This window comes from Poeciliopsis prolifica, unplaced genomic scaffold (genome assembly GCF_027474105.1).
Source record: "Poeciliopsis prolifica strain line A6 unplaced genomic scaffold, Auburn_PproV2 SCAFFOLD025, whole genome shotgun sequence".
Taxonomy (NCBI): Eukaryota; Metazoa; Chordata; class Actinopteri; order Cyprinodontiformes; family Poeciliidae; genus Poeciliopsis; species Poeciliopsis prolifica.
This window is the reverse complement of record NW_026562400.1, coordinates 7305220-7321218: the sequence shown is the minus strand read 5'-3', so window position 1 is coordinate 7321218 and position 15999 is coordinate 7305220. Positions and strand designations below refer to the sequence as shown.

Here is a 15999-nt window from a genome sequence, read left to right as displayed (position 1 = left end):
GTCCTCACAACCGTTTATTGTCTGGACTGATCACAAAAATCTATCTTACATTCAGTCTGCTAAAAGGTTAACTCCACGCCATGCCAGATGGTCATTGTTTTTCTCAAGGTTCAACTTTGTCTTAACATACAGACCTGGTTCCAAGAACTGCAAACCCGATGCACTTTCTCGTCAATTTGAACCTGAGGCTCTGGAAAGTGCACCAGAAAGTGTCTTACCGGCTTCATGTGTGGTGGCTACTCTCTCCTGGGAAATTGAACAGTTGGTGAGGAAAGCTCAGCAGGTCCAACCCGCTCCAGCGGACTGTCCCCCGAACCGTTTGTTTTGTCCCTGAAAGTGTTCGTCCTGAGGTCCTCCAGTGGATCCATGCTTCCAAGTTTGCCTGCCATCCTGGGGTCCATCGAACACTTACCTTATTGCAGAGTCATTTCTGGTGGTCCTCTATGGCTCAAGACACCCGTCAGTACGTTTCCGCCTGCACCATTTGTAATCGGGGTAAGTCCAGCAACAAACAACCCGCTGGTTACTTGTGCCCTCTGCCGGTCCCAGGACGACCCTGGTCACACATTTCAATGGATTTTGTTACGGGGCTTCCCCCATCTGAAGGTAACTCTGTTATTTTAACCATTGTTGACCGTTTTTCCAAGTCTGCCCATTTTGTAGCACTGCCCAAGTTGCCTTCTGCCATGGAAACAGCCAATCTCCTGGTGCACCATGTGGTTCGTCTTCATGGCATCCCTGTGGACATTGTTACGGACCGGGGGCCCAATTCACATCCCGGGTCTGGCATGCCTTTTGTCGAGCCTTAGGAGCCACAGTGAGCCTTTCATCAGGGTTCCACCCTCAAACCAATGGCCAGACTGAGAGGGTTAACCAGGAATTGGAGGCGGCCCTTCGCTGTGTTGTCGGTAACGATCCTGCCTCTTGGTCTCGGTTTCTACCTTGGGTGGAGTACGCCCACAACTCCCTGACCAGTACAGCCACAGGTATGTCCCCTTTTGAGGTGTCCTTGGGCTATCAGCCATCTCTGTTTCCCTCTCAGGAATCGGAACTCTCAGTACCAGCTGTGCAGCATCACCTTCGCCGGTGTCATCGTTTGTGGCGACAGACCCGTGCGGCCCTCTCCCGGACAGCTGAACGCAATCGCCTCCTGGCCAATCGTCGCAGAGCCTCCGCTCCCAGTTACCAACCGGGTCAGGAGGTTTGGTTGTCCACAAGGGACATACCTCTAAAAACAGACTGTAAGAAACTCTCGCCTCGTTTTATTGGCCCGTTCACCATTACTAGGGTCATCAATCCAGTCACTGTTCGCCTTGCCCTGCCTCGCACTATGAAGGTCCACCCCTCGTTCCATGTGTCTCAGATTAAAACCTGTCGTCTCTAGTCGCCTGTGTCCTCCCGTACCCTCGCCCCCTCCTCCTAGGATTGTTGATGGTGGTCCTGCTTACACTGTTCGCCGTCTCCTGGATGTGCGCCGTCGGGGGCGTGGTCTCCAGTTCCTGGTGGACTGGGAAGGTTATGGTCCTGAAGAGCGAAGCTGGGTGGCGCGTTCTGCTATCCTGGACCCCCAGCTCGTCCGGGATTTCTACCGTCGTCGGGGAGACCGTCGGCTGTCCTGAGGGGCGCCTTGAGGGGGGGGACCTGTCACAGCTGCCGCTGAGCTGTGACCACTCGCACCTGATCGGCATCCGCCTGATCCTCAGCTGCTGCCATATTAGGACGGAACTCCTCCTGCACGGCGTCAGATTGTTGTGAAACCCTCAGCGGTAACACCTTCAGGCCTGCTGTAGTAACTGGAGCTAACTGCACAGTATCTAACCTGTCTGTCTCTACCTAGATTCCTCTCCTGTCCCCGATCCCTGACTCTCCCCGCTGGATAAGGACCTCCTGGCTTCGACCCCCTGTCTGTCTGACCCTGAGACTGCCTGATCCCGATTTGGATTCCCGGTTCTGACCCTGGCCTGTCTGACCAAGAATAAGCAATTTCCCAATAAACGTCTGGTTTGGTATTCACTGTTCAGTCCCTGTGTCCATCCGTGCCTGGGCGTGACAAGTATTATCAGTATTTCTGGTAATTCCAGAGATACTGATTATAATACACATTTTTACCTGCTCTTGTCTGCTCTGATATACACAAGCATAAATATACAAAATACCACATTACAAAATATCTCTATTCTAGAGTGTTGCAACTTAATGCCATTATTTTTTGTCTTTTACAAAGTTGTCCGATTTGTAGCTCACAATTCTGTTTCATAAGACAGATAACATAAGATAGTTTCTGTTAAAGATAGAAGACACACTCGCTTACCGATAACCACTGACAAGTTGGGCCATCCTATGTGGTCTGGCTGTTTAACTCTTTGCTACATGAGCAGGGCTTAAGAGGAGGCTTGTGCTTCGTCTTTCAGCTTTATGCTGTTCTTTCCCTTAAATTTAAGGACTTGTTTTGACATAGTTGTGTGGCAATAAGCATTTTGAATAGATAGTATTGTGTTTGGTGCTTAAGGTGACCACAAATAGGAAGGTTCACCAACTTTCCATGTTTTCTCTCTTTGTGGATAATGCTTTTGAATGCTTCTCTGTGTGGTTTGCAGAAGTTCTGAAACCTAAGAAATTACTTTGTTATCCTAGAACTTTGTTTATAATTTGTTACTTGAATTGACAGACTAGTCAATACTCTGGTATTTTTTTGAACCAAAAAAATTGGAAAAATCACACTCAACAGTTTATTAAAAAAGAGGGCAATGATATTTTCACATCAAGGATTCCCATTAAAAACTGCTCAGGAAAGTTTTTCTTCTAACTCTGACTATATTTAATATTAAATCTTTTAAATTTTTTGAAATTTTAAAATCATGTTTTTCTCTTTAGCAGTTCATAATCCATCTCTGGTTTGTTCTAATTGTACCTAAAGAATAAAATACTTGTCACCCTTCAACTAAGTTTGCCTCAACATTAATCTTAAAAAATATATTATGTATTTCACAATTTGATTAATGCTCTCATTTTGATTTTTAGAGAAAAGAGTCCCCAGGATATCGGTTCAGAGTGAAATCCCAGAAGGAAGTATTTTGGAGATCAACTGCAGCATAGAGCACTCCTGCCCACACTTTCCTCCATTAATTCAGTGGTACAGAAGCCAGTTTCTACAGAACTTCACTTCAGTGACATTCAGTTCACAAAGAGGGAACCTGTGGCTCTACGGAGAAACACTGCGGGGCATAGCTACTCAAGACATGCATAAAACCCAAATTAGATGTTCTGCTCAGTTCAAGACTTTGACCACAACGAGTCCTCAAATAACCCTCACCGTTTTTGGTAAGTGAAAGTTATATTGTAAGTTCAAATGAACAACACAAACATTTATTTATCTATGAATTTTATCATTAAAGATTTGTCTTTATTTTTTGTGTCTACAGGTCAACCTGTCAATGTGAAGATAGAACTGGAAAAACCCATAATAATAGAAGGAGGAAGTGTTACTGCAAATTGCACTGCTAACAGTAACTCTCAACCCCACACATACTCATGGATCATAAGGCAGATGGGTATTAGCAGCAAAATGAATTCAACAGAGAGAATAATGTCCTTTCACAACATTACTAGAAATACGTCTCTGTTCTGCATGGCTTACAATAACTTTGGAGTAGGACAATCAGACTGGATGGCTCTACTTGTTCAGTGTACGTAAATAAATATTTTTTTAAATGTAATTATCAATGGATAAAAGCATCACAAATTTTTACAGCAAAGTCTGACAATGTAGTTTGGGCCAGATATTGTCATTCAGGTGTTTGATTAAATAGACAATTATGGCCTCATGGTGTCTTTCCTAAATGTCAGAATAATTAATGATAGATAATGCTCAACCTTTTTTTACTTTGTTAAAATTTAGATGTGTATAGATATACATTCCCTTTGCATTTAGTAGAATCACTCTTTATACTGCACCTCTTTTTCCACATGATTGTTGGAATTTTGACCCATTTCTCCTGACAGAATTTGTATAACTGTCATAGCTACAGGCTGTGTTCATAGGAAACATTTTCAGCTCTATCCACAAATCAATGCTTCGTAGCAACTTCTCCGAAAATTGGCCTTTTGGGCACCATTTTACAACATATTAGTTAAGAGATTTCAGTTTATAATAAATGTCAATAATTTACTCCATCTTGATAGATGCTCCAACCATACTTCCCGAGTCCTCCTGCAGCCTGATGGAAGATCTTCTGAGGTGCTTTTGCCACGTGGAGGCCTTCCCTTTTGCTTCCATATCTTGGGATATTGCTGAAAATGACTCTCTTATTTCATCAGTCACCACCAACAATACAATCAGGGCAAATGTAGTGTCTGAGGAAATTAATTTGCCAATATTAAACCAGAACAGAGTAAAGTGCAAAGCCTGGAATGAATTTGGCAGCGACACCAAGCAGCTGATTTTTAACATTACGTCAGAAACGTGTAAGTAAAATTCTTGGTGACGACTGTCTTTGTCTATGTCCTATCTTATCTTATGTCCTCTTTTCTGCAGCTTCATCACTTACGTTGTTATGGTTGATGATTGTGGGATGTATTTTTATTCTGGGACTCGCATTTTGTATTAAGCGAAAATTGAACATGAGCAGGTTGGTTGTCTTTACTTCTTGTCTTTGGAAAAGTTTACACTACAACAGATTGACTAGTCGTAGATTGTAATCTTTTATGTGTTTTTTTTTTTCTATGAGAATTTTAATTTAATTTGCAACATCAACATAATACCTTTGCTTTATTCTGAAGGGCACAACAGTCTCCAGCAGTTGTCCAACTGGAAGAACGGAACTACATATCACTAAGGTACAAAGAACTACTTTTATGTTTTACAAAATTAAAACAATGAACCACAATTTTACCTAACACTACTGAAATGCATGAAATAAAAACGTATATCAATCTAACCTTCACTGTGTTAACTTTCTTCTGCTTTTTATTAGATTTGAAGACTCGGACACAAACCAACAGACACCTGAAAATAACCTTGAGGAAAACGCATGGTCTTGTGTTTATGACAATGACTTTTTGGAAGACATGAGGACTTCAATGGGACTTCAGCAGCAACACAATAAAACATTTTGTGATGAAACATGAGATAGAGCCAGTCTCAAAGCTCATTTATGGAAAGGTAAATTATTTATTTACAACATATTGGTTGTCATGCAGATTAAAAGATAATCCCTGGAAAGTGATTATATTCTCCATTTATCTGCTTTTGTTTAAATAAAGTTAAACCAATATGCTTTTCTTACTTTGAACAATATCCAAAACTTAATTTTCACTGAATGTTTGAAAGTATTCATCACAGACATTCATTCTGCAGGGTGTATACAGCAACATAAATGATGACTGCATTGAGAAAACCTATTGTGACACAGTTGGCTTCATTGCAGTTCCTCTTCTTTCAAAACATATTTAAAGCAGCCATAGTTGTCTGTATAAGTTCTTTTTGCAAATAAACAACAATGTAAGTGTGTAGATATTTAGAGTGCTGTCATTGTTCAAAATATCAGGTGATATTTTTTAGCATACAGACTGCTATGATTATATTTGGCCAAAGAGTAATGCAAGCATGAGCCATTTCAAAAAGACTGCTATGAAAACCCCAATGAAGATTCTGCTACCACTTTGGGTGTATATAAAGCCTATTCTAAAACAGTCACTAAGGCTCTGAGTTTCTTACGAGCTGAATGTTGAGGCACAGCATTCATTCTCAGGAAAGCTATGTTTCTTGTTTCGCTCAAAGTTCACTCAAAAAGAAAGCAGGCCCATATTAGTATGCAAAGTTTAAAGGAAATGAAATTTTGCATTTTAGTTAATATTAACTGGATGGTGAATGCTCATTACTCAGCTTAGGATGAATGAGGCTCTGTCATGTTTCAGTGTGACTACTGTAGGTGTTTCTGGGTTGCACCATTTTATATTGTGTCATCTTTAAACTGAGAGCACATAGAACAAAGAAATGCTTAACTGAAGTCAGCACCCAAAGACTTGTGACTTATTAGCATTTTACAAGCCCTCAGGTAAGTAAGCTTTGTTTGTCTCATCAAAGAAAATTCTGATTAAAGCTGTAATTTGTATTACAGCTAACAGGAGGTATAACTCCTGTTTGTTTGTCTTAGACCTGAAACGAGAGTAGAGTCAGAAAAGGCCTCATGTAAGACTTTTTCTGACTTTAACCTGTGTACTTCTGCTGTGTTGCTTGAAAACACAGCAGTGCATTTTTTTTTTTTTTATTAAAGCACAAGATACCGTTTTCTTCAAAATTGAAGAAAATGAAAAAAAAATAGGGATTTAATTTGTTTTTGTTTTAGGAGTCAAAATAATTGTTATACATTCATGAAACTGGCCTTTGCCAGGGACTCTAACAGGCATTTTAAACGCTTTTTTTTTCTTATCTTCTTTTGTTCAAGGTCCATAATGGAGTCAGTGGTGAGAAGTGAGATTATTCTGACATTTTATATCATTTCCTTCCTGATTGGCCTTCCAGCCAATCTGGTGGCTCTTTATGCCTTCAGTGTCAAAATCCACTGCAAGCCGCTCCCAACAGACATCCTGCTTCTGAACCTGACTGTGTCCGACCTGCTCTTCTTGATAATCCTTCCTCTCAAGATGCACGAGGCAGCATCAGGGATGCAGTGGAATCTGCCCAACTTCTTGTGCTCCATCACCTCCTTTACCTTTTTCTCTACAATATACACCAGCTCCTTACTGCTGATGGCCATTGCCGTGGTCCGCTACATAGGAGTGGCCTTTCCTATTACCTATCGGCTATTGCAGAAACCTGTGTACCCGATCATCATCAGTGCTGTTATTTGGCTGATCTCAATGGGACACTGCAGCATCACTTTCATCATCCAGCACCACCCATCTCTCTCCAGCATAAACTCCTCTGTCTGCTATGAGAATTTTACATGGAAGCAGCTGGAGATTCTCCTCCCAGTGCGTTTGGAGTTTTTCTTTGTGGTCTGCTTTATACCTCTTATAATTTCCATTTTCTGCTACCTGCGCTTGATTTTAATTCTGTACAGCCGTCCCAGGATATCCTGGAAGCAGAAAAGGAAGGCTATTGGCATGGCCTTGGGGACTCTTGCTGTGTTCCTCATTTGTGTTCTGCCATACAATTTCTCTCATCTAGTGGGTTTCTTCCAGGGTAAGAGCCCTGAATGGAGGTACTACACTTTGCTTCTCAGCACATTAAATACCTGCATCGATCCTATCATATTTTATTTTTCCTCCTCAATCTTCCACTGCACTAGCAAAAAATCTATTTTCAGAAAGCATCGTCTTGATGTAAAAATGGAAATAAGGGACACATTTTCAAACTGAATCTGAATTTTAATCCTATTTGTTTTTAAAGTAGCACTCTAGGGTTTCTTTATTATTTGATTTCGACTCAGTTCTGTTGAAGTTACCTACTGCTGTTTATTATTAGCCCAAAACCTTGGTTAACCTTTTAAGAAGGCTTCGCAATATTACTAGTCATCAGGAAGTTGTCAGGTTTAATTTGGTTGGCATATTAGTTCCTGTCTTTTAGAGTAGGTGAGATACTCTGCACTAATGTTTTCAGTAGATACATGTATAGAATTAAGTAAAAGTATAAAAAGTAAAAATAAATTAATTCATCTTCATTTGCACATAGATCAAGAATAAGTTCTATGTTCTTATTCTTGTTCACATTCAGTATTCAAATTAGACAAATAAACTGCATTTAAAATATGTATTTTTGTGTTGGGTTTGAAGCTATATTACTGTGTGTATCCTAAGAGCTTTAAAAATATAGTGATTTAAAGAAATAAAGTTTTAAATACCAACTCATAACAACAGCAAATGTGGGATTTTTTTTCTGAATGAAAAAGGCACATCATTTTACACTCCCTCGTACATTTTAGCATACTGCATAAATTCCTCCAGTAATATGTGATATCATAAAATTAATTTCTTATGTGTTAAACAACCTTCAAAGAGGAAATGGTTGTTGCTGTGCAATCCTTGTAGAACAAAGATAAACATCATTTAAACACACTAAAAGAGTTGTGCAGTAAACTCACTGTCATATTTGGCCATTGTTATACAGAGAGCTGCTGTGGAAGCTGCTGAAGGTGATTACATAACCCTCACTGAAGTTCATGTAATCACAATGGACTGATGTTAATTTCTAGATTCAGTTGGAAAAAAATAAGACTAGAAGGATAATATCAGGATAATTCTATGTTCTAGTTATTTAAATTACATATTTCAGTGCAGATATAGCCACAAGGCAGCTTTAACAAATGCTTTCTGTAATTATGAGCTTTAGGCATTTTTTGTGTATTGTGTATTCCATGTCTCAAGTTGCAGTAACTAAAAACTTGTAACAACAGAAGAGTTTAAAAACCTACAGGAAAAAAAAAAGTGATTGGGTTGACTCCTTTAGGGAGAATTGCCAAAGGAAATCACAACCACATCTGTGTTTGTCAAAGCAGGACCTTACTAGTCAGAGATTTTGTGCTGAAACAAAACCTAACATCACACATCAGAGGGATTAGAGGAAAATCAACACAGATTTTTACATGAGACTTATAAACTGATTTCTCATGAGACTTATAAACTGAGAAGTGGATCGAAATGACTGAGGGAGGCTGGGTACGGATAATGACTGAATGAACATGAGGGGGAAAACAAAGGGACAGGAAAAAATCAACTAAGCAAAACCAGAGTAAGCACAAAAGTCAGGAGAGATATAAATCATACAAATATTCCAAAATAAAGCACAGTAGGCTCACAATATGTAGTCAAAGGTAACAAAAAAGCTCAGCAAAAAATGACCAAGTACCTAAAGGTCCAAACAAACAAACAAAAAGCAACCCAAAGTTTGATTTAATTCCTACTGTGAACAGTTTTGAATTGAAATAAATAGCAACCTGAAGGTGTGAGAAGTGACGTATGAGTCACAAAAGTCTTTAGAGTGAAGAGCTGTTTCCTGTTCATTCAATACTAACTCATCGTTGAAGTCAACAGGCATATTAATTTTCTTATATTGTTCTACTTTCAAAGACAGTGACAACATTGGATGTTGACTGCTGCATTAGGCAAGTACATATCTTTATCTTGTAAATCAATAAATGTCGGGGTTTTTTGCTTCTAAAATTCAATATTTTCTGTTTAGACTTGAGCAAATTGGTGCCAGAGAAGAGCCATTTCTCTCATAAAGTTAATATATTATCAGTTACAGAAACAAAATGATATTGACAATGAGGTTATGACAAGATATATAAATTAGATTTCTAATTAAAACTGGGAAATGTTTTATCATATATATATATATATTTCTAATGAGTATTTTCATTATTTTAGGGCAACTAGATTACTATTTTGGGGAGTTACACTCTAGTAGCATAGATAGTATTTATGAATAATGTTTTCTATATGCTGTCTCTACAATGTACATTTTGACAGTTTTTATTTTTCTACTGTCAGGATCAAGATGATTTCATCGGTGAAAAGTCAGATTATTCTGACATTTTACATCATTTCCTTCCTGATTGGCCTTCCAGCCAATCTGGTGGCTCTCTGTGCTTTTAGCATCAAAATCCACCACAGCCCTCTTCCAACAGACATCCTGCTTCTGAATCTGACTGTGTCCGACCTGCTCTTCTTGATCATCCTTCCTCTCAAGATGCACGAGGCAGCATCAGGGATGCAGTGGAATCTGCCCAACTTCTTGTGCTCCATCACCTCCTTTACCTTTTTCTCCACAATCCACACCAGATCCTTGCTGCTAATGGCAATCGGCGTGGTCCGGTACATCGGAGCGGCATTTCCTGTTATCTACCAACACCTCAAGAAACCTGTGTACCCGATCATCATCAGTGCTGTTATTTGGCTGATCTCAATGGGACACTGCAGCATCACTTTCATCATCCAGCACCACCCCTCCTTGTCCAGTTCAGACTCTTCTATGTGCTATGAGAACTTCACAGAGAAGCAGCTGGAGATTCTCCTCCCAGTGCGTTTGGAGTTTTTCTTTCTGTTCTGCCTGGTGCCTCTTTTAGTTACTATTTACTGCTACCTGCGCTTAATTTTGATTCTGTACAGCCGTCCCAGAATATCCTGGAGGAGGAAGAGGAAGGTTATTGGCATGGCTTTAGGGACTCTTGCTGTGTTCCTCATTTGTGTTGGACCATACAACTTTTCTTTTTTGCTGGGCTACTTCCAGCAAAAAAGCCCAGTGTGGAGATACTACACTTTGCTCCTCAGCACGTTGAACACCTGTATTGATCCAATTATATTCTATTTTTCCTCCTCTGTCTTCCACTTCACAAGCGATAAATCAATTTTCAGAAAGCACTGGAGTAAATGGAGAAAAGGGACAAATTTAGGGCACTAATTCATGATCAATGTGTATTCCATCCCACATGAAGCCATTGAAATTGGTTGAAATTGATGACAGCTTTGTCATCTTTGACAGGTTATTTTCTGTTTGCTACTATGTACCAGCAGCTTTTTCTGAGTACACATGAAGATAGTACTTGTACAACAATAAAAGTCAATTGTAATGATGATCCTGCCAAGAAATATACACAAAGACAAAATTAGAAATGTGTATTTTCATATACGCTAGGTGGCCTATTTGTAGTTAACTTTAATATGTTGTTTTTTAAATAAATCCTTTAAACAATGACCATCTGCATGTCACAGTTTTTATGTATCATATGAGAACAAAGAAAGTACTTTGCTCTTTTATAATTAAATAAAAGAGCAAAATAATTAACTTATTTCTGAGGAATTGGAGGTTGTGAGATGATTTATTTTACAATAAATCTGCAAGCTCTCATACTGCTTTGGATACAAAGTGATGAATAATGACAGTTATTTAAAGGTCACCTAATTTGGATATTGCCTTAACTATTAGACAAGAAGACATATGTGTTGTCCTATTTTGCATTGGTAAAATCTTTGGACCAGCACGATGTAATTCCTACAGAAATACAATGTAGATGTTGGCTGCTGCCCATGGAGCAGTATCCAGCAATGGTTTTGTTTTGCTTCCAAACAAAACCATTGTGAGATCAAATCTGAAAATATATTTTTTTCTTTCACTAAAGAACATGTTTTCTTTCACTGAGATGTAATTCATAATATATAAATTATGGAAAGCACATTTATGTGCACTGACTATCTCAAGCTACTCACAGTTGGACCCTGCTATTAGACTTAAAATATGTTCAATCACATTTTGATTTACTTAAATGTCAGGCAAAGAAAATTAAATGTGAATTTTAATACAGTGGGCAGAGCAACTCATAAAATCTGGATTAAGTTTTCTTATAAATATTGAGCTATTTATGGCAAAAAACCTAGCCCCATTCTCCTCTGAGAAGTTAATTAAATAGCATAAGTCTTAAATAAGTTTGAAATAAGGAATGAACATTTAAAATCTAAAAATTTATTCAGATTTTAAAGTTGTTTGATCAAAATGAAATCTTCAGACATCTTGGGCCAAGTGTCTGCAGAGGCAGCCTTGAAAGTCTTAGATACATTTTTGGAATACATAATCTTAGTTGCAGCTGTAACCTGACTTTATGATTTTGTTTACTGGGTTTTTTATTGGGTCAGAGTCCTAAATGAAGGGACTACTGGCCTTCTTAGCACACATATTCAATATTCCACTGGAAAGTTGACAAGTAGAAGTTCAAGATCATGTTTCTTTATCTTGTGTTCATTACATAAGAGAGCAATTCAATAAAGAGTGAAGCAAAAGTTACCAGTGTTGGCGAAAAAACAGATTAGGTGTTTGCATTTATGCTCAGGTTTATGGTGTGTTCCACCTTAAAGTGTTGACTTGTTTCTGACAAAACAACATATTTCTGATATCTGCAAACATCCTGATTTTATTTGACCTCAAAAAGTTTTCTAATGGCGTCAATGCGGGTTTCCTTTGTTGCTTTTTGTTTTGAAGTGTCATTTCCTGCTTGTTTCAACGAGGGCTTGCCACTCTTCTGCACTCATGCATTCTGTAGGCACACATGTAGAATATACCTGTAAAACAAACATGAGTTGTAAAGACAGAATTATTAACCCCATTGGGCACTTTTCACAACAAACATGCATATCAAGGTAAGAGAAAAGAAAACATCCACAATCAGAATGAAATAGTATGAGCAGAAATGTCCTTTGATTTGACGTTCAGGTGAGATGGAAGTGGTCTGGAGTTCTTAATAAGTGACACTGGGCATTCTGGGTGTGATGCCATTTGGTTTGAGTTGTTACTTTCATTTTTACAATAGTTCCCTTGCATAAATAAAAAACAAAAGAAACAGGGGCAACAATTGTGTGCTGGAAATCCCCGGGCACAGTATTCTCAATCTATAAAAACATGGAGGGACCAGAAATCTGTCTCTGCTTTAGCCCCTCTAAAACAGCGGGCATAACAATGGGCAACAGTTGTTGTCCTGTTGTGAATGTTTTCTTTCATTCTGCTTTGACTTGAATTGGTTTAGCTTCTGTTTTTTTGTTTTTTTTTAATTGGATTTTGCTATTTCTGATTTCTTGCCATTCCCATCTTGCCTGACAAACATGATGCGGAAGGTATTTATATGCTTAATTTGAAAGATTGAATGTTTATCACCAGTAAAACACAATATTTCAACAAAAATGTTCATCTTAAAAGTGTTAACCAACCTCCAAAAAAGGTCATGAGTAGAGCCACCCAGCCAAGTATGTAGGACCAAGAGAAACGCCAGTCACCAAATCGCTTGCCCAGGAAGTTCACCGTCACTCCCGTGTAAATAGCCATTGCAAGCAGGACAAAGAGAGCTATTGTGAAGAGAAAGATTCATCATAAGATGTCTATCCTTAAAATGAACAGTCTCTTCATTTCATTGTTACATGGCAACTATTAGACAAGCAGATGTCAATGTTCTCTATCATTTCTATTCTAAACAACCTTTGATAAATGTAGCAACAAACAAACAAAAAAAGAATGTGGGCTGCATTTTTATTGCTGTATATATGACTTACTTGAAACAAAGAACATGATGCCTGCAGCAAATGAGCGATTAAACCTCTCAAAAGCGGAGAAGTGAGCAAAGGAGAGGATTCCTGCGATGATGCCAGCAAAGCAGGTCATGGCGGAAAGGATCATGAAAGCTCGAGTGGCATTCCAGTAAGCTAAGTAGAAGAGGACAGGCTTAAGAATGACTCCATGGAAGCTATGCACAACAAGAAATTTAATTAGCTTGACCAGGCAGTACATGCAGTTTAAATAAATGATTGTATTTCCAATCCCTGTGAAACTTTTTCAATGAATCCTATTCTTATAAGATCTTTAAGTGTAGCTTAATTTAAAATTGAAATTCAACTCAGCTTATATGTATAGGGTCATTTCACAACAAAGGTCATCTCAAGAAACTTTACAAAAATAGTTTAGGAATAGTTTGAAATAGAGTGTGCTCAATAATGCAGACATTATTGATGAATGTCGGCAATGTGTTTTTGTGTAGAAATAATATTATGAATGATTTGTTTTGTGAATTTTCTGGTTTGTGTAAGAAAAACTAATTATTACCACTTCAGTCAACCTGGTAACAAATTAGTAAACAAGACAAGTTTGTATTTCAAACCTTTGACTAAGAGATGTGAGAGATTTGAAAAGTTAAACTTTCTCTCTTGGGAATTTTTTTTCCCTTCAAAATCAAGACCTTTTAAATGTTTATCACTGAGAAGAGAATGTGTGTTTTCACAATCAGGGTCATGAAAGTTGTAGCTTAAATTAAAATTTCTTGCAGCCTTATTATTTGGTGTTTTAATGTGATACACAAACTAATAATTATTATTTTAAAAAAATGAAATTCCAATGCTCATTATGCAGATGTTTTGGATTTTTAACATAAAAAATTTCCTTTACGAAACTGAGCTCATAGGTGGAAAACAGATAACATTCAGACGAAGCATGGCTTAGTGATATGACTCTTTAAAGCTGCTTGTTAAATAACACGTCAACAGGAAAGCAGAAATCGCATAGACTAGATGAGGATGTGGCTGTCCTTACTCATTGCACTTCTGAGGCTCCACTTTTCTTACAACTTGAAGAATTTCATTTTTATTGTAAAATAGTAGGGAAATAATTCCATCACATGCTAAAAGAAAGGACAGTGGAGACAAGCATTTCATGGAATGCACTTAGAATGTCCAACTCACCAATGCTGTCAGTTTGCATGTAGCATTTGCCAGACATGCAATATCTCCACAGGCCCTGATGGGCAAAGCTGCCCGACAGGCGGTACTGCATCCAGTAGTCTGTTGCTGTTGAGACCACCAGCAAGATGTTTCCCACAATGGCACAAAACAGGCCCCCTCCCATGAAGCTGTACATCATGAGTGACACTAAAGTATCGGCAAAGGATTTGTGCACTGCAAAAGGAGTAAAAGTATGGAAGTTAATGATAAAACTGACCCTAGCAAATGTATGAACTCAAGTCAGATGCAAGTCACTTCTTTAAAGACCTTATACTTGGGTTGTTGATAAAATCATAAGACTTGGAAATTGATTCGGACCTAAATACAGTGACTCATCATTTCACTTGAACTTTAGTCGGTTAAGTGGAACCCAGGTGATATCTCAAACTAAACACAGTATGTTATTTTAAACAAAGGCTGTTTATATATTTCCTGAATAAACTCTTAACTTTATTAGTCATCATTTGGTTTACACTGGCAACTAAGAGAGAGGCAAGATCATGTGTCACTGGATTTCACAAAATTGACACACCACAACTGTTCTTTTTGAAGTAAAATGGGTCTTCTGAAACCTAAAAATATGCACCCAATCTGAAACCAGGTGTTTTATGTTTCACATCCTGTTTTAAATTATTAAAACCCATTTCCCAATTCTGCATGTCCTTACTTGAGATGTGACTGAAGTGGAGAGGCATAAGGCTGACTTATGAGTTTAATCTCCAGCACCACAAAAAGCTCCACACCAAGTAAACATCATTTCATAATATTTTTATATACACATGTATATTTTCATTGTAGATTTCTTATTATCTCTGCATTGTCTATATTTTTATGAGGAAAACCAAGAACACATTATACAAAACTGACAGAGGAGATGCAAAGACTTCCAGTTAAATTCCCAAAAGCTTTTGAAGGCCTTTAGGGCCCACAAGTAAGACATGCACCTGTTGGCTTGAGTGGAGTCAGCCATTGTTAAAACGGAGACCACTCCACATCAACCTACCTGAATTCCTCAGGATATATGAACCCTCTTAGGTATCAGCCCTTCCTCAGGGAGAGAGTGAGAGATAGTGCAAACCAGGAGTGAGTAAAACGTCAACGAGGAAGCTGTAGGCTGAATTCCAAAAGGTTATCACCCTGACTTTCTGTTGATGGAGGCAAAATCCTTCAAAACAATCAGCACAGAACAAATGCACTTGAGCTGGTGGGCCACAAGTCACGTGACACATTCACATTGAACTACATGGGAATCTTTTGGGGAGAGGGGTGAGGGAATGAGGGGCGGGGAATGGTGATGGTGTGGACACGGGGGAGGCTCTGGGATACGAGGCCACTGCTCTACAGTCCTTGTCTGTTGTTCTACCAGTCATTCTGGAACTGTGGATGTGCAAATGCTTGCAGTACTGCTGTGGTCAATGGAATATGCTGAAGTGCACAGTTTCTTTTAGTGTAGCTGGGGTGTGGTCGCAGAGACGCATGCACGCTTACAACAGACGCATGACCAACTCGCTGATGAAATTACACACTGCATACAAAAAGTGTTAGACGTGTTGGACACTTTATAATGATGCTGCACATACCATGCACTGACAGTAAGAAGGGAGAATAATTATGGACTACTCATCCATCTCTACTGTCTTAGCAGAAAAATCATGTGCAGTTATACATAAAAATACAACCCAGTAACCATTTAGCAACATCATCAAAGGCAGAAGTTTTTCTGGCAGTTTTAGTAAAAATATTGAA

General features: G+C 38.6%; 3 protein-coding genes across 3 annotated transcripts; 2 read left to right on the top strand and 1 right to left on the bottom strand.

Moving 5' to 3' along the window:
- Positions 1-6453: 6453 nt before the first annotated feature.
- Positions 6454-7347, top strand: LOC129370853 (free fatty acid receptor 2-like; the record flags this gene model as incomplete). Its single annotated transcript, XM_055047068.1, has 1 exon — positions 6454-7347. A coding segment is annotated over exon 1 (894 nt), but the record flags the coding sequence as incomplete, so codon positions are not given.
- Positions 7348-9499: 2152 nt separating this feature from the next.
- Positions 9500-10496, top strand: LOC129370980 (free fatty acid receptor 2-like). The gene has a single exon (XM_055047299.1). The coding sequence runs from the start codon at positions 9500-9502 to the stop codon at positions 10400-10402; it is 903 nt and encodes a 300-aa protein (XP_054903274.1). The 3' UTR covers positions 10403-10496.
- A 1383-nt stretch (positions 10497-11879) lies between these two features.
- Positions 11880-15473, bottom strand: lim2.5 (lens intrinsic membrane protein 2.5). Its single transcript, XM_055047216.1, has 5 exons — positions 15257-15473; positions 14215-14427; positions 13036-13185; positions 12697-12831; positions 11880-12054 (listed from the first exon to the last, which is right to left on the bottom strand). The coding sequence occupies exons 2-5, from the start codon at positions 14390-14392 to the stop codon at positions 11993-11995; spliced, it is 525 nt and encodes a 174-aa protein (XP_054903191.1). The 5' UTR covers positions 14393-14427; positions 15257-15473; the 3' UTR covers positions 11880-11992.
- Between the last annotated feature and the right edge of the window lie 526 nt (positions 15474-15999).

What these genes read in the sequence shown, in the direction of transcription:
- LOC129370980 (XM_055047299.1), top strand. Translation starts at nt 9,500, where the DNA reads ATGATTTCATCGGTGAAAAGTCAGATTATTCTGACATTTTACATCATT.
- lim2.5 (XM_055047216.1), bottom strand. Translation starts at nt 14,392, where the DNA reads ATGATGTACAGCTTCATGGGAGGGGGCCTGTTTTGTGCCATTGTGGGA. An exon ending in CATGCAAACTGACAGCATTG is followed by an intron (nt 13,186 to 14,214) that starts GTGAGTTGGACA and finishes TCTTCTACTTAG; the next exon opens with CTTACTGGAATGCCACTCGA. An exon ending in ACTCATGACCTTTTTTGGAG is followed by an intron (nt 12,055 to 12,696) that starts GTTGGTTAACAC and finishes TTTGTTTTACAG; the next exon opens with GTATATTCTACATGTGTGCC.